Source organism: Barbatula barbatula, assembly GCF_947034865.1.
Source record: "Barbatula barbatula genome assembly, chromosome: 13".
Lineage (NCBI taxonomy): Eukaryota > Metazoa > Chordata > Actinopteri > Cypriniformes > Nemacheilidae > Barbatula > Barbatula barbatula.
The window spans coordinates 18,390,784-18,415,213 of record NC_136776.1 but is presented as its reverse complement, the minus strand read 5'-3'; the positions used below and the strand labels follow the sequence as shown (position 1 = coordinate 18,415,213).

The 24,430-nt window shown below is 37.5% G+C and overlaps 1 protein-coding gene across 2 annotated transcripts; it reads left to right on the top strand.

The window, feature by feature from the left end:
* The first annotated feature begins 17,470 nt into the window (after nt 1–17,470).
* tmem161a (transmembrane protein 161A) lies at nt 17,471–22,436 on the top strand. Of its 2 annotated transcripts, none has more exons than XM_079471988.1 (12): nt 17,471–17,620; nt 18,625–18,728; nt 18,805–18,888; nt 18,995–19,092; nt 19,333–19,489; nt 19,635–19,786; nt 19,890–19,950; nt 20,047–20,190; nt 20,284–20,397; nt 20,556–20,730; nt 20,895–20,991; nt 21,090–22,436. In XM_079471988.1, the coding sequence occupies exons 1-12, from the start codon at nt 17,618–17,620 to the stop codon at nt 21,383–21,385; spliced, it is 1,485 nt and encodes a 494-aa protein (XP_079328114.1). In that variant the 5' UTR covers nt 17,471–17,617; the 3' UTR covers nt 21,386–22,436. The 2 variants fall into 2 exon arrangements, with proteins under 2 accessions (XP_079328114.1, XP_079328115.1); XM_079471989.1 differs by lacking the exon at nt 17,471–17,620 and adding an exon at nt 17,845–18,099 and having other exon boundaries at nt 21,090–22,161.
* Nucleotides 22,437–24,430: the final 1,994 nt, after the last annotated feature.

Here is a 24,430-nt window from a genome sequence, read left to right as displayed (position 1 = left end):
GCTATGGTGGTTTCCTGATGTCCTAGGTCAAAAGACCAAGTCCATACTACAAAACTTGGTTGTTCCAACCCATGATTGGGTCAAATCTGGACACATTTTTATAAACCCATATTTGGACATATCTTTTCTCATTTAAGGTATCACTCATATTCCCGGAACATACAACAGGAACTGCAGTTCAGGGTGAAAAATGTAAAAGCAATAATCAAAATACTCATGTTTGACTAAGAGCTGATCTGAAGCCCCACAGCTATGGGGAATTCCTGCTTTTCCATCGCAAGTTTACCCACCAACATTCGAGTGGGTACGAAATATCGCAATCTGGTTCTAGCCGTGCGCTGTATACAAGTTCTAACCTAACGTCAATAATTCCTGATACATTTTCAAAGCACTGCACTAACACCGCAATCTTCTGTGGCATTTACAAATGGTAATGGTGCAAGTCAACAGACAGCGCATCTCGATATTCAGTTCTATAGATTTTTGCGTGCCGAGAATTTGTTTATACACGCTGCCTCCCTCTCCTTCGTGCATCATTTCGGAAAGCGTGCCTTGGATTGAACTATCGGACCTTCTGAGTACGATACTGAGTTCCTCCGTGTAAGTGGGGGCTGGTCCGGACGTGGGGAGAAAAGGGAAAAGCACTGGTTGAAGGTGAAAGGTGGTTAGTTGGAATGGAGGGGGGGGGGCTCATAGCCACGGGGGGCTAAGTCCCCTCTGATCCTCTCTCTCTGATTCTTCAATTCGATTCTTCCTCCGGGCGATCGTGATCTAGAACTAGGCCAATGTCACAGACTGTTTTTCTGGCTTAGAGCACGGGGAAAAAGAGACTCTATTTCGCTGCTTGTTGACTCATCCTGTCTTTCTCTTTTCAATGGAGCATCATCTTTGTCTTGATAAGCTTAATCTCACTGCGATGACTTTAGGCAGCACTTTTTTTGTACAGTTAGCGATGTATGGTTGTGGAATGGTGTTCAATGACTTACAAATCGCCTAGGTCTGGTCTATTTAATAGATGAAATAGAAGTGATGGATCTTTGTGTCAGTTGGATCTCTATCACAAAAGACAAAGCGGTTTTCCTCATACTCCATATATTCTAGATTTTCACAGAACGATACCGCATGCAATTATATGGACTGCTTTCCGACTTGCTTGTGCCACACTACCTTCACACAAGAGTGCCATAAAATATGGCTACTTTCTTGTGTGGACGCGTTGGATCTCTGAATACACTGCGTGGGAGAGAGTGGGTGAGTTTGAGAATTTCATGTTAAGGCAAGAGAGACATAGAGGAGAGAGAGAAAAAAGTGCTCATTTCTTTTTCAATCTGTGTTTCACAATGCATGTGTGCCAGGAGAATTGCAGCTAAAGTTCACATGGGGGAGGGAAGGTACCTGCCCCCATCTTGCAAAACCCACTAGAGTTGGGGGGAGGCAAAATGAAAAAAAAGTGCCATTGAACTCTGACTTGAGATTGTGAAGGGAGAGAAAGAGAGAGAGTGAGAGTCTGAAGAGGGTTAGAAAGAGGGCTTTAGGTGGGGGGGTATGGAGGGGCCGATGAAGGTGGGAGAGAGAAAAAGAGAGAGAGAGAGCGAGAGAGAGAGAGAGAGAGAGGGAAGGGAATTAGTAAGGTGAAGGACTGAGCCACCCTCATAGCCTTTCCACATGAGCACACCTTATATACACACACGCCACCAGGACTCCCGCAATATTTTAAAGGGATAAGGGTGTGAACAAAAGAATTAAAATATAGATCACACAAACGGCCTTCCCATCTCTTGTCCGGCAACAGTGGGGAAACAAATTGGATCAGCGCGTTATGGAGAAGAGTATTAAAGTGTGTGGGCAAAGGGCTATGCTGTGATATATAGTACATGCTGATCGCAATCGCTACGGTTTAAAACTAATAATGAACTAATATGGCAAACATTTTTAATCACACCTAGTGAAAATATGATCCTTGGACTCAACTTTAAGCCTTCGAAAATGAAACACTATTATAATGACTTAACATTAGGTTTAAATAACAAAGACCCAACATTACAAAACATCAAAACCCAAGGAGACAATTCAGAAATCCTAGAGATGTACAGAAATCCTGTACTACTGTCTTCTCCTTGTTCCCGGGAACACGTAAACATAAATTTGAGCTTTGAAATAAACACATAAGCCAATGCCTTGCAGGATAAGGCTCTGACTGGAGTCATGTGACATGAGTCTGCTTTACTCCTTACCACCAATGAGAAAGGGCAAACACTGTTGCCATAGTAATCCCTCCTATGTTTGCCATCCAGCATTTTTTGGGGGAACATATTTTTATGTCAATCGCCATAAACATTTATCTCACAAAAATGCTCCCCCGATGTAAATACAATCCAAGCTCAACATCTAGCTTAACTTCAGAAATATTGCAATTAGATCATCTACTCTTATTTTCTAAATAGGCATAACATGCGTTCATTCAATAAACATATGGTTCAATGATTACTTGCATGCTTAGACTACACATTAAAACTTACATTCTAGGTGCATAGTGTGCTGAAGCAAAACCACTATCTCTGCCGGGTCGTGTAATGTATTCAGAACAGCTGTTACATATTTTACTGTTAAACACATCCGCATGCAACATCATGAAGTGGAAGTCAAGGTCGCATCGAGAGCGCATCCCTATGCCTTAGGGGCCACAACACTCACCTGATCTGTGGTCATTTGAAGTTTTGTCATTGACGCGTAGCACCTCAACATCTTGTTCCTGCAAAAAGGTACAGAATGTCACTGCTTAATAATAAGCAAGAATGAAAATATAAACACTTTGACATACATATACAGCTTTACATAGTATTTTACTGAAGCTATAGCTTTTGGGGAATGTTTAATAATAATGATGGTAATAATTTGCTTGGATTTTCCTTCTTTGTAAGGTTTTGCTTCCTTGTGTGATGCCTGAATGACCATAGAGCTTCTATAAAAGGAGATATGAGGAAAGACCTGAAGTCAATAGAGGCAGCCTGACAAACTACTTTTTAGTTCAACAATACTATTTTTGTCATCAGGATTCGGAACATAACGAGATACTCATATACTGTATGAGTCAAATGAATAAACTTGCAAACAAGAAGCAGATGAAAAAGCTCCAACTTCACAGTTTATTATACAACAAGACCTCAAATAAATCATCAGAATATAATCTCTAGAAAGCAATGCTGGATTTAAACGTTGTGATCCCAGGTTTAATAAACTAATTCTGGGAAATATTGTTTTTCCTCACAAATTATATAAAGGTTATATTAAAAAAACAGACAAGGGAAATAAACTCAGGGCTTCTAACGAACAACGGTAGCCTGCCAGTAGAGATGCAAAGAAGGAAATGCGTAATAAAATAAAATAAACAGAATGATTAGCCAGATGGGTGACTGTTTTTTAAATATAAGTGCATAACAATGAACTGTAACTTCCTCATCTTCTTTAAACAATTTCGAAATATGAACTATAGTTCGGTTAATAAAAACTACACGAATATAAAAACTACACGAATTGTCACTTACACAATATCCGTGTGTAATGTGCAACACAAATAAAACTCGACTGGGATTACATTAAAAGCGTATTTTAAACATTTACATCTGTAGAGCGCAATATACATTTCAGAAAGACAAAATAAGACACCACCACCCCTTGCAGCAAATGTCTTACAGGTGACTATGGCTCCTTCAAAGTTCACCGATTGAACTTCTTTTGAGGCTAACGAGAAAAAAACGACCGTAACCCTTTATTGCACCGACTGTTCGTATTGTTTTTCCAAAATCAGGGAGTTAGGATGCATTTTTGGACACGTAGGAATTCTACATCGGCTGAGCGCGAGGCGAAAAGTTGCGTCATGTACGCTTTCAGCACTGTAGATTTTAAAACACAACCGTGCCATGTAATTAATTGAATGTCTATTATTAAAAAACGTCAAGTAAATAAAATGTATAATTCTTAAGATGCAAATAAAGCATAAACATTCAAATCCAATCCCACTATTTACAAACCGTATTGTAGGCATCCAACATTAATTTTAAAATGTAAAGAAAAGGGGTCCATCTCCACGTGCCATTTCTTGCCTATACTGTAAGATAAGCCACTATGCTCATAAACTATGTTTTTCGTAGACATTTCATATTTCCCCTAATGATTATTGTTATAGACAACCCGAAGGAAATAACGTCCAAGCAATCTTTTGATACAGCGCATCGCCAAGGCCCTGCAGGCTCATTCAGCCCGACTAATATTCCGCCCCTCGGGATAGAGAGTTTAAAAAAACCTGGAGTCTGTCGTGTATGTAAATTATTTTCATATAATGTACTGGGCCCTTTTAAATCTGCCAATGTAAGACTCCAAATAAATGACGATTTTCGTTTCCATTTCGTTGCTTGGATCGGAGGCCGTTGCTAAGCTACCGCACTCAGAATTCATAAGTTCAGAGGAGAAATGATTGACATTTGCTTTTTGAGGTAAAAATGAAAACTGAATAATAATAGATAAAACGTCCCGTTTTATTGTGGGTTACAGTAGCAGTTCGAAGCCTAATCTATTAAAATGAAATTCATGACAGCACACCGCAAGTGAAACCAGACACAAAACATAGTTAGAAATGCGTTAAATCTGCTTAAAGAATAGAACATGTCACTGACACTAATTTTAATAATACAAACATAACCCATCCATATAGTGCTGCATTTTTAGATTGCTGCATTGCATTGAGGAAGTCAGTAATAAAAACAAGAGATACAGTAGCCTATGCACTGGTTATTTATATTTAGCATTAAATATTACTATCAAAAATGAATAATAATGCATGCCTATAATGTGCATAACATTTCTTGTGCAAGCTGAACTTGCCAGGATTCAACTTTTAAATAGCTGTAGGAAGAGAGCAAATGTAATGCATTTAATTAGCTATTGCCTGACTGTACAGTCAATTAACCGTGTCATGCATGTTGTCCAAAAGCAGGCTGTATATATCTTCAAATATTGAGGCTAAAACCCCATCAAAAGCATTCATTTATGTTCACTCGCAGTCTTGAGAGAGTCAAACTACTATGGCAAATCTAAAAACCTTCCACAACAACTGTACATTTAGATATTGTACTGCAGCGTTCAAAACACATTATACACATATGCATAAGAGCATAATAAATTCAGAAACACAATAACTATGATCTTAATACTAATTTTATAAAATATTTATTTCTAATGATGTCTGAAAAGGGGCAGTTTTCTCATATTTCAAAGACATATAAAGGCAAATGGAATCAGAAACCAATTCCTAACATTTACGATGTACAGGCAGCGTATTTAAATCTGACGTGAAATTGAGATTGGTTGGTTACATTTAATTCAGATTAGTATTAGAGACAGACAATGGCAGTGTTGCATATGCCAGGTGCTAAAACAAGACTCCATCTGCTGGGGCCCCTAACACAGGACCAGACACATATTAATGTGGGAAAATGTCTGGGGTGCCTCTCAGACAGGCCCCTCACTGCAACTCAGACTATGTGTCATGCATCAATTACACATCTGTGCCCCCTCCCATAAATTTACACATCTCATGACTTGAACTTGGACACATGAAACTAAAGCAATGGTTTATCACTTACACAAATACTGCAAACTGATACTGTGAACAAATAGAGATAATCAACAGAACAATAAAAAATAAACCTTAAATGCATTTCAAGACGCTTTGGATAAAAGCATCTGCCCCATGCATAAATATAAATGCCCTCATCCAATGATCTATTATTGTGTCACTTGAGAGAATACTTAAGTTATTATTATAGTTTTATTTGTATTATGAATGACTTGTAAAGATTTTATGACTGAATTGCCAGATAGTTGCTCACACAAGAACCCAATGTCTACAATTTATTTTGCCTTGTTTTTATCAAAAACAGACTTACAAAATGAGCATGTGTGACGTACCGCTATGATGCTGAGATGAGTAAATGACAGCAACTTGGGGACATGCACTTCTTAAAATATTATGCACCATGAAACGATAACTAGATAGGCCTACTGACAGCCTAACACCAGAGTGGGTATCGGACAGATATGGCGTAGTAAAATATGGTCTATTGTAAGATTCTTTATATTTCGAAATGACATGATGGTTTGTGCTCTCACAATGCCTGCATGTGTCAAAGAATGATGTCATTAGAAACCCGTTAAGAATAGCATTGTGACCTCAACCATGCCACAAATGATGTAACCATGAAACCAAAAATGTCCAATAACTCTCAAATTTGAATGTGATATTACAAATTCAATTGAAAACTGATTCTGTGTATTATTCCACAAGGTTGGTTTAACTACTGACAGGTGTACAAAGAGGACGTCAGTCTTTTCCCTTTCGTCACTCTTTTGTATAGTCAATAAACCTTACAGAAAACATTCTACAAATTATAGGCTCTATAAAAAAACAATTTACACATTACTGTTAAGTTATGACAGTACAAAATTACAAAAAAAACAGTCGAGCCCAACACACACACACACACACACACACCTCCAAGGCTTGACTACGCGTTTTCATATTATATGATGACCACGTGACGCACGCGGTCTGACCAATCGGATGAAACACCTCGATTAACCCGATTCCTGTCATCCCGAATTCATACACCAACATCATCATCACCTCTATGTTGGAATGTTGCACAAACACACTTCACACTATGAATACAAGCCTATTTCACTCAGGATACGGAGGAGCTCTCCACGTCAGCCTGCTGCCAATGCACTAACGCACTAAAGCATCCCTGTGTAGCCGGAGGCAGATTCCAGCATGACCGAACATAGCGATTAAAATCCATCTTCTTCACATAGCTTTACCCATTCCAAGCCAACCAGACCATTAAAAACCATTAACACAACGCGACCTGCACGCCTACCGGAGTGGGTGCTCTTTGTAGCGGACATCGCCGTCTTTCCATACCCCGGCGCTCCAGATCCCCCCATCTTTCGGCTTGATCCATCTCTTCCCATGCAAAGCGCTCCGAAGTCTTTTGGATTAGTTTATACTTTCGGTTCTCTAGCTTTATGATATCACATAAACTCATACAGCTAGATAACCAAAGAGAAAAACTAACCCGTGCCTCTTAAAGGGACCGCCGCGTACGCAGATGCAGCTTCTGTTGTGGTCACATGGAGCTATTGCATTTGCTGCTGTGTGTGTGAGAGAGGCTCCGATACAGTCGCACTCGCTCACTTACACACACACACACACACACACACACACACTCACACGTGGGCTAAATACGCGGTATGTATTTGTGGAGATTGCTATGTACATTTTAGGCTCTGTGCGGCTAAATGCGCACCTTCTGCATTTGGAGATCCACTAAATCATTATCATTTTAAACGCACTGTCAGTTGTATGCGACGGGCACGTCCTTTATTTAAGGTTGGCCTGGCAACATAAGGGATCATAACGTTCACATGGGGCCCTAAAATCTACGTACACCATAAAAACTGTCAACGATCATACTACGTAAATAGACGCTTGTGAAATCTCCAAAATAGGTCCATACACGTCTGTGTTGCCGTTTGTATATGACAAGCTGTCAGTCTCAGTGAAAAATCTAAAGCAGAATTACGCACAGTAACCATACCCCAGATAGGGCAGCTATAGCCATATTATGTCAGTTTATTAATAGGCCTACACTAGAACTCTCAACTGATCTAAAACAACACACGTTTTTCACAAGCGAATGTAGTATTTACAAAATGTCCATGATCTGCAATTGCATGTAACCTGTTCTGCCCTCTTCATTTGTAACACATTCCGTCTTCCAGAACTGCATCTAAAAAAATCACGCAAACTATAAGATATACAAATAAATCTAAGCCAGCTAAATCTGTAAAACGGATCCTTATAATTTGTATTCTGTTATATTTTTAGTATATACGTCTACATGAATGTGGGACCTGCCAGGTTGTAGTCTGAAACACTTAAGATAGAGTTGCCTAAGCAACGGAGTTAACTTTGAAATAATAAATAGACTAAATAAAACGACTTTACTCATAAAATAGAAACGAAAACCTGCATACAAGCATTAAACAAAGATAAGCTTCAACAACAGAGGATAAAGATAGCATGAATCTCAAACAATGTGCGTCAAATGCCACAGAAAGAGATACTCACAATTTCATTTCAAGTCCATTTTCACAAAGTACATCTCTTAATGATTTGTCCCAAATGTGCACTTGCTCAAAAACGAAATCAAACCTCCTTTTCACGAGAGCACTGGCAAAAAGCCTAAATTAATCTCGCACACTTGAGATTTACGGTGTATTTTCGATACATTGGCGAATAACATACTAACGGAAAGCACTTAAAATGAAAATATATTTTTTTCGGTAAAATCCTACAGCTACAAAGCAAGCACGAGTAAGCGCAAGGCTCCGACAGCAGCACTGAAGAGGCGAACGGTAGAAGACTGAAGTGAGGGGCTCCTCTGGGCAGGGCCACGGGGGTCACACCGCCAACACAACTGTGATGTCACCAGCATAAACCATTAATGCTTATTGATACACATGACTGAACAGGACTGAGACACCCTGAGACGCGCCCTTGACCGAACACATTTCTCACCATTACGCTAAAAAAAATTTAAACTTGTAACTAGACAAGTGTAAAACTACACAGACATTATAAGCTATTGTTTTAAAGACATGCATGTATAGTTAAATGTAAATGTTAATCCAATTATCCACTACCTTTATCCAAGTTAAGAATTTCTCGTGGCACGTCTCATCCTCTAAAAACAAATTAAATAAGACAAAATTGTGCAAAGCCTTCTTGCAAATGCAAGCAAAAACGGGGTTGCGTTGATACATTTCGTTTTAAATTAATTCAAATATGCCTTTCTCTGTCTATTGCATATATACAATAGTAATATGCATACGATGCCTATTATATAAACCCTCAAAAAGTTTAAATCCAGTTTCTGGTGTTTCATGTTCTTCAGGATATTAAGTCACGGCGCATTCTTTATAGGATGCACAGTAAAAGTGCATGTTGCTGTTATAAAAATAAATTGCGAAATAAAAGGTTTATTGCTATGGCATACTCGTTTGGTTTGATGTTAAACATGAAACTCGTGTATAGTGTGCAGAGCCTGTTCAATCTTTTCATATGGAGATGCCCGTTAGACATAAGATTTAATGTGAACGCTGGTCACATACTGTACATATCCTCGTATAGTAAATTTGAAAATCAAGTGGGAGAGCAAGAGCGAGCCATAAAAATACAATTATTTAAGGTTATTTTGTAAAGCGTGAAGACCTAAGAAAGAAAGCAGTTTTGGAAAAAAATATATTTCATACAAATTCTGACAGCACATAAAGGTTCCTTAAAATAAAAATTATCATTATTATTAAAAGTATGTGCGATCACACATGCAGACATGGGGGGTTTCTCTCTCTCTCTCTCTCTCTCTCTCTCTCTCTCTCTCTCTCTCACACACACACACACACACACACACACACACACGGCCATGGGCCTGTCCTTCTTCACCATTTAAATATATTCCATGTGAAAATGGGATCTCCCTGTTTCTCCATGTAAAATGTGGAATGTTCCATTTAGCAAAAACAAGGTAATATTTCGGGAGGGGCAAAGTAACACCATGCAAAGCAATAACACAAAATGTCGGCTGATGTACAATTACGGATTTGTGTTTTAATTTAAGGAAAGAAAGTTTTTTTTATGAATTCCAAATACGCGCTTAGAATCTTGTGCAGGAGCTAAATGTGACAAACGACAGAACTCGAAAATAAATATGAATAGATTGTAAAATTTAAAAAACCTGCATCAGTTCAGAAGTGTCAATGTCCTTGTGATTGATATTCTTAGGTTTGTTACAGTTTGCAAATGCGGGTTAACACTGTTTGAGCAATAATAAAAGCTGTAGGCCTACAGTTACACCTTCTAGTTAATTTGACGAAAATTCCTCAATGTTTTTATACTAAGAAAAAAACAGTAGGCTTACAATTCGTATTGCTTAACTTTAAGAGAGCTCTGAAAAAAGCAATTGCTATTAATGCTATTAATATTTATATAAACGATTTTAAGTTTTTACAATAGTCAGAAGTTGGTCTTGGAAATAATTTGTACAAAGTATTTTGCATTCCAATTGACCGAGTTGTGTCAAATACTGTAGTAATCAAATTATTTTAAATGTGTGGCCTTAATATTAAATACATCATATAATACATGGTATATTTTCACAAAATGTTCTTTACATTATGTAGGATAATTTTACATTACAAAAACGACTTTAGCTGGGTTTTCACAGGCAGAGTCACAACTTATTAAAACCTCGCAGGGTCTAAAAGTGAAACAATAAAGTATTGAACTATATGCTTTGAATATTGTTTTGTTAGCGGTAGCCAAGTGCATTGTTTAACTAAAATGTTAAAGTTGTTGCATTTGTGCAGTTTTATAGCAAACTGAGATTTGTCTATACACTTTCTCACACACATTATCAGAGAGAGAAATATTCATGCAGAATACACTGCATGGGCACGCGCGGATGCAGTTTGATGCTTAAAAAGCCAGTGAACGACTATGTGTTATAAATAATAATTCCGTGTATCTTGTGTATATTTGTTTTAATTTACAGCTTGATAATTACTATGACATTTTTTTCCACAATTAAGAATTTAAAAACTAAACCTTGCTACGAAGACTTTTCAAAAACATTCAATAATAAAAGTTTAAACTGTTACATTTTATTCTAACATTAATGTTTCTTTTAATACCACACCTAGGAGAAATATATGTGCGAAAGCTTTGTGTCTTGCACCTCACACCTTCCATCTCAGATGTTGCCAGTCCCCGCCCTCTGGCACAAACACACCTACACATGATTCTTCCGCCCTTTGCGTCATGTCCTGTTTCAAAAATGATCTTCTCACCATCCTTAAGATATATACAGTACAACCTGCAGGCTTGAATACAGGCCTATTGTTGACTATTAATCACATTTTGATCGGAATTATATGCTTTTCCAATATTTTATTTTAGATTGTTTCATTTAGGATTTGTTATTGTTCTATTTAATCAAGTATCGTTTATCTTACTTAATCGTTTAATTTTTAAATAAATAAAAGGTACAGTGAATTATGAGATTTACAATCCTTTGAGGTGTAATTTGCAGCATGCTTTGCGATCTGAGACATCTAAAAGCTAACTCACATTCAGGGAAGCAAACAGGTAGAAGAGAACTGTCCTTGGTCCTGAAATTCAGCACTGCTAAAGTTCTTACATGCAGTATCACGGACACGTGTTTCACAAACTGAATAGGCCTATACCACAATTTCACAAACATCTATTTTCATATCACGCTTTTTTAGTGTCGTATTTACATTAAATTACTTACTAAATAAAATAGAAAACCTTAAATGTTTTATTAAATAAATATGTGTTTTGTTTAACACCAAGAGGCAAAGTTATCTAAATGTACACGTTAAAAAATAAAAATGATATGTGACTTTGCGATCTTAGAGTCTATTGAAAATGCCCATATTGTTTCGAAATTCGCATATTGTTTCGATAAACAATTTAACAAGAAAATACAGTTTAATAATATTCCTTTTTAAATTATTTACTGTCTTTTAATGGATTTCTATATTTATCAACACATACTGAAACTCTAAATGTTATAGATTTCAAGGTGGTAAATCATATTTAGAATCAGAAATGTGAATGTTAGATGCTGAAGTGTTTAGTTAATACTTTTAAGGTTTACAAAGCTTTAATGTAAATTCTAAACATTCCACTTAATATTTGTAAATATTTTTTTACATATTTTACTTATACATTAGACATTTTAAACATTGGTGTATAGCACAAAACAATAAAATAAGTTATATCTGCCAAATCCTTACAAATCTTACCTGTAAGAAGAGCGTGATGATCTTTAATTTCTAAACTCCTGCAAAATAAGAGACATATATTGAAATATTATTAATCAGATGAGAACAAACGAACACATGGGCCTTCCTTGGTCAGCTATTGACGCTGGTATATTTATTTAGATTTTGTACTAGATTACATTTATTTATTAAAACGTGCCTGAAGCTGAAATCATTTGAAAATAATAGGCGTATTACCAGACTATTAAAATCACATCTTATCTTAATGTTTTGGTATGAAACACAGAAACGGCTGGAGTTTACAAAGAAGCACGTGAAGAGCACACGCACGTGCTGTATTCTCTCTCTCTCTCTCCTTCTCTCTCTGACACACACACTCACTACAACCTTATTTTTAAAAACTTCTCCAAACACCACTTCACGCATAGATTATATTAAAAGTTATTCAATTGCTTATTTAAAATAAAAAAATAAAAATCACTAAGAAAATAAATATACAAGTCTATCTGACCATGAAATAAATTCTATAGTTGTATGCTTCAATGTGTTGGGACTGGATATAATAGTCGAGAAAAAAAGATTTGGGGCCTTTTGAGGGGTTCCAGGGTTCCTCTTGGTCTCTATTGTTGGTCCCTCCAAAAGCCTGATTAATTAATTTCACACTGTAGCTCCGGAGAAGATTTTCCCACAATCATGCGACCGAGAGAAATTCAGCCCTAAGAAAGAAGTCAACATCAAGTTCAACAACGTGCGGGCTGCTCATTATCATGACAATAACGTCTGGGAGCGCAGAAGTCTTTTTAACAAGAGGGTCTGGCGTCAATACACTCCACCTCCCAGACCCCGGAAAATTTTCCCAGGCTCCTCTAACAATCGCACAACTGTTTGCTCCCCAGGCTCGCCTAATGATCACTTCATACAACGCTCAAAAGATGATTTAGTTAAAGTACGCTACATTAACTCTGACAAATTAAAACGTTTTTTTTCTATGAACAAAACTTGAGAATTAGAAAGTATTAATAAATGCTCAAAATTAAACAATCAAATGTAGTAGACTACTATAATATATGCTATTTTAAACCATTGTTTAAACAACGAGTTAAACTGTTTTGCTGCGCCATACGTCAATATAAATTATACTCACTTAGCAAGTTTGGGATGATCCCTCACACCACAGAATCTAATCCAAAAGTGAAAACCCGCAAAGGCACCAGTCGCAATAGATTTGGTGGTAAAGAATGATGAACTTTTCTTCTGCACACCTACGCATACCATGCAAGTATTTCTCCTTACAAACTGATCTCATACTGCGTTAGCAAATGTGCAGCTCCGTTCTCCTGATTTCTGCCAAGCATCCAGTTTCCCTACTCCGGAAGACTGGGACCGAGTCTGTAGTGGATCTCAACGCGAGCCCGGCGTGCAGTGGACGTGCGCAGAAACTCAAGCAGCGCAAACGGCGTCTAGTTGTGAATTGATGAGTTATTGTTCCACGTGCGTGATCCATTTAGAGTAACGCCCATCTGATCTCGCTCCCACGGTTGGCATATGCGTGGAATAGAAAAGAAAGTTGCTCGTTTTCGTTAGACATTCTATTTTCAGACAGTGCGATGAAATAGACGTCATTTGAATTGCTGCATGAAAAATGTACGAGGCTATGCAAACACCTTGTGGAGAACCAGCATCTGCAACACCTTAAAGATTCCTGTAGGCTACTGTCAACACACAAACACACATTGCAGACAACATTAAAATGTATGTTTGCAGTCCAAGGCAATAGACTTTCGTGATATTTATTGGCCGATTTCCAGGAACGCTTTGCTTGCAAGCGTCACGTGCGTACTTTGATCACGTTTTGCGCATAGCCTATTTATGTCCACAGATCACGCACTTTTATGAAACCACTGCGACGCAGAGAGTTGTGAGATTTGGTAATGGAGGCGATTTACTCGTGTTGAGGGGGAATCTGGCTGACGAGTCAGGTTCAGTACGTGGATGGTTTCCTCTTGACGTCATAGACCTGAATAGGTAAAATGTAATCGCGCTCGATGGATTCGTGACGTCATTATGCATTTCCAGGGTTCTTTTGGAAACGTGGGACTAAAAATAGACAATACCACTCAATTCGTCTATAAAAAGTATATGGACCGTAGCAGCTCTTGGGATTTACAATAAATGTTAACTGTTGACAGAACAAACGTGTTGCAAAAATATTCCTAAACTAAATTAGCAGTTAAGCACATTTACTTCCACACATATGTTTATAATATGCCTATATTATAAAATGTTATTTATTTACAGTGCACATAATATTTGCACGCTGTCAACAGAGTAAGAGAGGAGTGAAACTAACTAAATAAACTCACGCTACATGACTAATCCGATTATATGTCCTTATGTCTTCTTAAAAAACATTTGACAGTATGTTAACTATATTATTTAAGAAATGTGCACCACATTACGTGGGCCTGTTTACTTATCCAGTAAATGATTCACAATAAGTTATTTGAAGTGTTTTGTTATAGCCTACATTCTTACCACGTTTAGGCTAAATATCTGTTTTTTAACCTCAGCCATGGAAATATATTTTATTATATTAGGTATGAGTGAGAATGTGTTGACTTCAGCAAAACCACCAGAAAACAGCGACACCCATCGGTGTAAAGGCGCACGAACTTATACAAAGAACAAACGTGCTGTCGCTAATGCATGTTTAAATTTCATATCATATTTAATCGTACTAAAATAAATTATTCGAATACATTTTAAATTACTTTGAAAAAGAAGAAAGAATAGGTTTCAATATTTACCAAGTTAAACCTCTATAAAGATTAACAGCTGATATAGCAGAGATGAACACACAGGCCTAGATTTAAAAAAATATGAATCCTTTTGGAGCACTTCAGTTAAACAGTAACAATTTAATAGATGTGTTCTTTGTATTGTTTTCAGGCTAAAAATTAAGCAACAAATAGTCCAAATATAGTGAAACGCAGTCTATAAATAAACCGATTTGCTTTATAACAGGACTATATATGTTACAACAAACATGATGCTGATGTTAAAATTTCATTGGAAGAGTTCTGATTATCTTAAACCTGCAATGACTGTATTAGAAACAATGCAACCGTCTAACATTTATAGCCCTAGTATTATATTTCTATATAACGGTATCGTAGGGTAACATTTTAAATTGACAGCAAACTATACTATAAAGATTATTAGCAGATTTTGAATAGTTTTATTCATCCTTTACATTTAACATATCAGAATTCCTAATTCCTAAAACATGTTTAAAACTAACGTGAATGACTCAAATGTGTATGTAACAATGATGCTTAGGCCTATAAACAATAAAACAAATGTTTCGCATCCGTTATTTGTAAAATAGTCAGTATGCAATCGCTAAGAAACGATATTTTATTGGGAAATACAGTGCAATTTAAGATACATCAGCACCGAGAAAGATTAAAAAACGCTGAATGAAGGGCTGACGTAGAAATGTGCGCTTCATATCGTCATAAATGCAAGAGCCAAAATGCCCTGTAAAAACATGTTAACTGGCGTCAAATTATCAGGCTATTAGACACAGTTAACCAGTAAAACAAAAATTAAAAGCTCGATTTACAAAGATAATCCAATTCCGTTGTACAAAATAAGCTTTCTTGGTTATCTATATGCAGTCTTATGTCTAACAGGTTGCACTTGACCCTGCTTAAATTAAAGAAGTTTCAGATTTACCTGCAGGTCGCAAGGTCGAATGCAAAATCCAAGTCTGAGCAAAAATTTGAGTTGAATGATGTCTTGATGTCCTAAAACTTTTGACAGAAAGTTTCTTTTTGAAACAGCTTCGCAGCACCCACAATTACAACAGATGTTTCAAAGTTTTACATCTATGACAATTATTCACCTTGCAGATGTTTGAAACACAATCAACATTTGCCAAATATGCTAAAGTGAATACAGCCTATAAGCACACATGACGTCATACACGGTCATATTTAACAATAAACGTCATATCCGAAGAAAATAATTGGCGAATGTTTTGAATGTTTTTTTTAAATTACATTGGAATTCATGGAAGCAAAAATATTAGATGCCATCAGTTGTTATTTCAAAGAGACAAAGATGTATTATTAGAAATAAAGCTAATTATTGTCTTGGTGAGCGACAGGACATTTCGGAAAATCTCTAAAACCTGCATGAGAACTAAATATTTAACACGAATAAACATACATACCCCAAGTTCTTAGCGTTGTTGAGAGATGTTTCTACACTGGCTGTATCGTGGAAAAAGACTCGCCTCTGCATCCAGTCCTTTAATTGGAGACGGGCTGGATTTTATGGAAATGAGCATTGAACATTAGTCTTGCCGACTGATTGCCACATATAAGAAGAATGCAAGGGCCATATTCACGTCTTTTAGCAACGCAATTCAGAAGGTCAAGTTCAAGCGCATATCTCAGCTCTTTCAATGTGTGTGACCAATTATCATGCAAGTCGCGTAAAAGCCATGTGTGTGAAAGCCCATATACAGACTTTGAGCTGAAAACAGTCGAAACTGGTCGAATTCTTCAAGAAAATTATATTTAAAAGTGGGTAACAACTTTGAAAGTTTCATTCAAGTTTACAATAAAATTTAACAATATTTCGGGTAAATAACAATGAAAACACTCATATAACATTTTTCCACGTGGTCGTATCAAATGTATTATTATTAATAATAATATGAATCTGCATATGTTGGTTGACAATCCCCTTAGGCCAACAAAGAAAGTCAACAGCCAATAAAAACAAAAAAATATTTTGGAGAAAGAAAAAGGGCAAATGTTCTCAAAAGGTCCTTAAACATAATCTTTTGTGCACTCAAAGTAAAGACTCTCATTAACCAGAATGGCTTTAAATCTTTCACAGAGATCTTTTTATTCTAGGGACTTTTCAAACTCACATGTTTTTCAAATTGTGTATGCACATTACTAAATAATTATTAAAAGAAGGTTAACAACCCTGGTCCTTCTAATGGGGAAAGATAATATGCATTTGCTCTCAAATGGGAAAAGTCTGATAGTCAAAGCTGAATGTTCGTGGTTAAAGAAACGTTAATTTCATGTATTCTTTTAAGAACTGCAGATACATGTTCAAGTTCTTTTTCATATGTTGGCAGCCTTACACATTCCGAGAGACATTCATGTTTTGCATCAATAGAGGGAAAAGACATTTAAACACATTTGTGTTTACAACACTGGCTATAAGCAGCAAAGTAGATAAAGCTTTCTGAATCTGAGACAGAGAAATGCTTTAATTTGCAATGAACATTAGATAGGTTAATAATATTATTCTACTCTTATGATGTAGTAATTATCAGCAGGAAATCCATTTTAAGATTTTTTTTAAATTCCAAATAAAAAATACAATGGTAGGATAAAAACGTTGGCTTTAAAAGACTATGTTGACACAACACATTTGTCGTTACACCTGCTGCCCCGCGTTATTTCTGTCCTTGAAGAAAAACCGAAGACATGTAGGGTTTCGCGACGCTCGACCAATCGAACCGCGCGTCGCCAATATGAACCAATCAGACAGAGCGTTCGGTGCCCGCGTCATCAAAACACTCTTTCAGCTGTTGGAACGTTGAAGTGTCACCACGAGTGCGCCGCTACGCGAAAAACCCATTCATTAAACTCAACTAACGAAAATGGTCAGTATGTTTACTTGAGTTACTTTCAAATTGAATAAACGTGCACTTTAAACACGACTGATACAGTTGTTTATTGTTGGTAGACTCGGTATTGTTGTCTTGTTAGCATTGATGGTAACTTGGCTCAGGCTGATATGTTGAATTGGTTTGGCGTTGCATGTCTATTTTGGATCCATAGCGCACGTGTTACTTTATAAAGCGACTGGCAAAGAATGGGCTCCGATACTTGCAGAGGGTCTCGGTTGTCGATTAATATCGCGATATCGGATGTTTAGCTGTAGCATGTTAGCAAACTACCCATGCATGTCTCTCTCAATGCGTTGGGGGGGTTGAATTCGCCACCTGTGCTCTAACTTTGACAGCATGACTCCATTGCTCATCTTGAGTGACTGCCACAGTCTGGAGTTGCTGGATGGCACCGCATTTAAGCCTTAGGAAAATGAACCACTGTTTTTCTACTGTAACCACTTGGAACTCTGGTATTTGTAGTTCAATCACAGCAACTTAAAATGTACGATTTGTTTTTATTGTCGTTCAACCGTGACATTTTTTTCAATAATGATTATATACGGTCTGTTACCACAAATAAATATTCCGACTCTTACCTCAGTTGGGAAAACAACACATTGCCTTGAAATACAAGTGCAATTGGAAACACTGCATCGGATCAACGTGACGATGTTTTAAAAGCAAAGCCTTAATAATTAAATATTAAACGTGTTAAAGAGAGTCTAATGCGATAAAATCGCTACTAACATTTTAAGTTACAAAAAAAAGTTTTGTTCAATCTCCTGACGTCATGAAACTGGCAAACGACTTAGTTCTCGCGATGCGCGCCAGTATACTAAATGACCGTTTACATAGAGAACGATTCACTCACAACCGGAAGTTCATCCGCCTATCAAAATAGTACCGCTAAAAGGGTGATCCAAACCACTTTACAGCTCAAATAACATGTATATTTGTGAATAAGAATACATGTCTATATGTTGTTGTCCTTCAAGGCGCTGATGGGTGTTCAGTTGGTGGTGAGCTTGCTGGCGGTCAGCATAATGCAAAGGATGGCCCCCCATCTCTCCTTTGCACGCTGGCTCTTATGTAACGGCAGGTATGCATAAGCATGGTATACTATAAAAAGAAACGGGAGCCAGATCATGTTTATCTAATCCTGTTTATTTTCTCAGTCTTTTCAAGTTCAAACATCCGTCTGAGGGTGAGCTGTGTGCCCTTGCAGGAAAGCAAATTCCAAAGACGGGAAGACGAGACAGGTTGGAGCGGTTTACGTCGGTTTCATTACACGCAACTGTAGTTGTGGTTAACATGGGTAACTGGATCGGTGTACCTATTAAATCGCTGATCTCTTGTGGTTTACAGGAGACAAAATGGACAGGGAGAATCCAAGCCGCTCACGGTTCCGAAAGACATCAATCTTCTATTGGAAAGTGCTCCTGTTGGTGTCATGGATGCTCTTGGTAGGTCTTGAATGATCCATGCATCCAAAATACGAAAAAATGATTTTCTTCGTGTTCCTGTATCTGAAACGTTAAGGGGAAGTTATTCTGCACTTTAGTTGTATTTCTTTGTCATTTTACCTGTAAGACCTTTACTAAATACACCCCATGTATGCATGTTCCATACGCAATATTCCGTATCCTCTTTTTCAGACTAAGTCCAGCTCATTCTGTAATCCCTTTGTTCCCTGTTTCCCACAGTTCTACGGTTCTTTGTGGAGTATCAGTGGCTCATTGACTTTGCCGTGTATGCCACGGGGATCTACCTTTTCACTGAAGGCTATTACAGCGTTGTGGATGCCAGCAAGGAGGTCAATATTGCTGCCATCTGGTGTGTGCTGACTGTTTTCTTCTGCCTGTATCCTTCACCCTAAACCACCTTAAGTTCTTCACCTGTATCATTTTAGGACAATTTAGGAAGCCTTATATGCAATGCTGCCTGCAAAGTTTGTTTCGAGTCTACTTTGTACATTTGTCTTGTTCTCCTTGACTGAAGTTCTCAGGAGGACCCTGTATGTTCTCATGAGCCACTACTTCAGTTCCGAGGAGGGTGGCGAGCGTTCGGTGTGTCTGGCTTTTGGTTTCTTATCCCTGCTTGTGGCCATGCTGGTTCTTGTAGTGAGAGAAGACTATTTGGAATTTGGTCTTGAGCCTGGTATGTCCCGGCTTCTATTTTCCTAATAGTGTTTTGCTGTTTAATGTCTAGTTGCAACTATTATCATTGTAATAATAATACATTTAAAAAAAAATCTTTTAAGGTTTTACAAGTCTCTTTGACAATTTTGAAGTCTTCGCCAAACAGCACGGCTACGAGTGGTCGTAAGTAATACATTGATGGTTAGACATCATAACCCCCTTCAAATTTAGTTATCATCAGTATATTCACGATTTATATTTTGATCTGTCTTTGTTCAGAATTCCATTCACCAAGCTGTCTGTAAAATTGGGTCTGGCTGTTATTTGCGCCTTCATTGGAGCTCTCCTCGCTTTCCCCGGGCTTCGATTGGCCCAAACTCACTTGGACGCAGTTCAGATGAATGCAGACCGTCCAATCATTCAGTAAGGCGACTGCTAATTTTATTGCAGAGTTATTTATTGCCGTTATGATGAGTTGCAGGATCTGAAGATAACAACCATTTTTTTTCTTTTCAGAATCCTGTTACAAATGAGTTTTCTGTCTCCACTGGTGGTTATTGTAATGTGGATCAAACCCATTGCTCGAGACTTCCTTGCCAACGCCCCCATGGGAAAGACCTCAATCACCCTGTAAGCACGATCAATCAAATTTAGCTTATAATTGAACGTTAAAATATTTACTTTGATTTTGTTCCATTTTTCTACTTCAGAATGAAGTTTCAAAACGTTTGCAAAGCATTTGCAATAGACTTGCAACCAAAATGTTATGTTTCTGTATAATTTTGCAGGCTTTCCAGTTCGGCTTTTAACTCTGTGCGTCTGTGGACCATTGTGGGTCTCTGTGTTTTACGGCTTATGCTCACGAGATACCACCTGCAGGCCTACCTCAATCTGTCTCAGAAGTGGGTGGAGCATATGAGGAAAGAGGCAGGGCGCATCGCTGCCATTGACATTCAGAGAAAGGCAAGATAAGATTTCAAAGCCTTGTTTGAATTCACATTTAGGAAACATTACATGTCAATGTAACAGAGTACACAATGTTATCTGCTATTTTCAATTATTCTTAAATACTTTGTTACTTTTTTTACATTATCATGTTATGATTGTTTTTCTAAACTTGTGTGCAGGTAACACGAGTTTTCTGCTACCTGACAGTGGTCACCCTCCAGTATCTTTTGCCCATTCTGCTTGTATTTTTCTCCACCTTGGCGCTCAAATCTTTAGGTGGGTGACTTGACTGTTTAATATCGGTTTATAATATCGGAAGGAAAAAATCAGCATCAGAATCAAGCTATAATTTGTCCCATCACTGTTGCCTTTAGGTGACTTCTCATGGGGACTCGGAGCAGAGACCCCAGGTGTGACCCCCGCTCCAATCCTTCCGGTCACGCCTTCGCCAGCCCCCAGACTCGAAGACGACGAGGACATGGAAGACATGGAGGAAGATGTCCAAGCCACCGTCACCCACCTGACCGAATTATTCGTTGCCTTATATGGGGCCTTCACACCCCTCTTCTTCAAGGGCATCTTTGCCTTCCTCACTTGGTGGGTTGCGGCCTGTCAACTCATCAGCAGCTTGTTCGGCATCTATTTCCATCAGTATCTAATGCACAATTGAAAGTGTCCTGAAATGAATATTCTATGCACTAAATCCAGTTTGTGAACTAAAGGGACTGCAACATCATCACGAACTGTCTTGCAACACCATTTGGTGCCATGAGAAAAAATATTCATGCCTGAATCATCAAAACCTATACAGTACTTAAAAATCTTTATGGATATGATTTGGCACATTGCTGGTACACAAGGGTGAAGTATTTACTTGGTACAATTAAAGCAAAGAAGGTTCTAGATAAGCTGTTTCAAAAAAACCTTTTGTTACTATAACATTTGAAACTGATCTAAACCAATCAACAATCGGTCTGATGCCTCATTTGCATAATCTATGTAAGATCCTGATATGGCGATCTTTGCATCATGATGCAGTTCTGAGTGCCTGTGAACTCAGGGATGCGAAATAGTTTTATTCTTTCACCAGCAAGTGCAAATTTCTTGAGTGCTGCAGCCAAACAAATGAAGATTTATTTTCATTTTGTATGTTGGCTTGGATTTTTTTATCATAATTTTGCCATGTATTTTAAATACCGCGTTTCATGACTTGTAATGTACAGTTAAGTGCGGTGCTGGACATTTTTCTTTGTTTGATTATTGTTTCATCATTCTGTTCACTACATTAGCTGCCAAACTACTGTCCGAGGAAGTCAGCAGGGATTTCCTATAGTATAGAATTGCAGTCTTAAAACGAGCTTCACAATGTTTTGCTGATTATGTTCAGATTTATTTATTAATTTGCTAGTGTCAATTAACATTTCAGTTGATTCCTATAAATTATTTAAAAAAAGGAACAAGTCTTGTTTTTTTACGATTGAAAGGAATGGCTCATTGAGAAATTAATGTCCTTTCATCATTTATTCACCCTCATGTCATTCCAGACTTACTTTCTTCTGCAGAACACCAAAGATAATTTGAAGAATATTTATAGACAAAAACACATGACCGCCATTGACTTCGTCTGTATGAACACACAACCACCATTTCACTAAAGAAAGAGTCATACAGGTTTTGAACATAATGGTGAATACATTGCGAATAAACATATTTATTTTTGGAGAAAGCTTTTGGCAAAATTAGTTTAAGACGATTATACTGCAGGATACTAAATATGCTCAATTTGATTGGCTGATGATAATAATATCAATTATTTGCTAAGATGCACATAAAATGCTAAAATTGGTCATAACTACTAAATAATTTAGCAAAACTATTTCTTAGGAACCCAAAAGTTGTTGGGAAATCTCCGAAACAGATGCTTGATTCCATTGTATTGATAAGCAAAACATAAAATCATTTTTAACCCATTTTTTTAGACCCAATTGCATGCTAAACATAAACATCAAAAACTTTTAAACACATCAGCTCAGCCCATATGTCTTTATATGTCATGGGTTTTAGTGTTTAGATTCCTGGCTGACAATATCTGACCTCTAGTCAGAACAGACCAGGGTGCTGATATTAGGTCACATGGCTACTCCTTATGTGACGCTGATATTTTGAAAATTTTGCCACTTCATGTCAAATGAACACAATATTTGCTCAGATTTATGCTTTCCTCTGCATTTGTCTTTTGTAAAAACACCCTTTGGATGAGTGTGTAGCATTTTTGTGGGCACATTTGAGATTTACATTCACAATTCTTCTGTGATCATTTTCTTTACACGCCTTAGTACAAAAATGTAATGAATGTGGACCTTAGTTAAGTATTCACGAATAAGTCTAAGTTATCCTGTCTCGCCACTCAGACCCTCCGTCCCACCAACGTCTTGTCTAAAACTCAGACATATATTTTTTTTCCCATGACAAGCAGGGCGATGACACGTCTGGAAGTCGTGTCTTGCTTAATGAAGTGAAGGGTGACGGGGTTGACGTATCTAATCACATTAATTATGTGCATCTGTCAGGAGGCCCAGTCTGAGACTTACTGTGGGCCTGGCTGTTGCTATAGGGACTGGACCAAGGACCATTCAGACGTGCCCTCCAGACTCGTCCCATCTGCCCCTCGAGACCTGCCCAGACATGACCTCCGTGACCCTCTTTTGAAACGATGTAGGGTGGGCCGTGCTGACGATCTGGAGAGATGGGCGATTCCAGCCAATTTTCAGCTTTTTAATAGCTGTAGGGTTTGGAGGTGGTGCGAGCGGGTTGTCTGAGAAATATTTCAATGTAATTGAGTACAGACATTATAGATACGTGTGTGTGATGGCGGATGTGCGTCTTGATTTCGAGTGTTGTAATAATGATAAGCCTAAAGTGGTGGATGTAGTAACAGGGGTCACAAATGAAATAAAATGCTGAAGAGTTGGATGTATGTAGAAAGAATGAACAGTGCTGGTGATGGTCTCACATACACGTTGCATTTAACCTTGAGGGATTTGATGTGCTGACTGCTTTGAACCTTGAAGTTGATCCTTAATAATATTGATGTACTGTAATGTGTAGGTAATGGTATCTTAAAAACAAAATACATAGAGTTTCCCTTGAACCTTTTTTGGTAGACTGTAAGACCGACATTGAATCATGATGCATTCTGGATAAAATAGTAACGTACACTAGGTAGGTGTTTACGTACACTAGGTAGTAGTACAGGCCTTAAAAGATTTAATTCAAGTGTGATACTTTTTTTAGAGGTCACTGCAGTGGACAGCTATCAAAAAGCCATTTCGTGTGTATTCTTGTGAGGGTTTTGATGGAAAAATGTGGTAAATTTGTTTAAAAGGTTCAAATCTTGTTTTCTTTTGTTCAAAAATCTTTTGTTCCATGCAAAAGACCAACAATCCAACAAATACGGAAAAAATCCTGAGGTTCTCAAAATTCATGCAAGAAAGGCTTAAACCTTTATGTAATCTCAGAAATATACTTTATCCACTTTTCAAAAATGTAGTTGTAAACTAGTTATCTTAACCTTTTAACTGTCACTAAATGTACTGAGAATACACATAGAAATGTAAACGTATTGTAAACTTAAATGACTGTAATACACACCTAGAGTTAGTTTCTAATGAAATAGACACTTGGCAGAGTTTTGTTGAGCAGAAAATTTGTAATA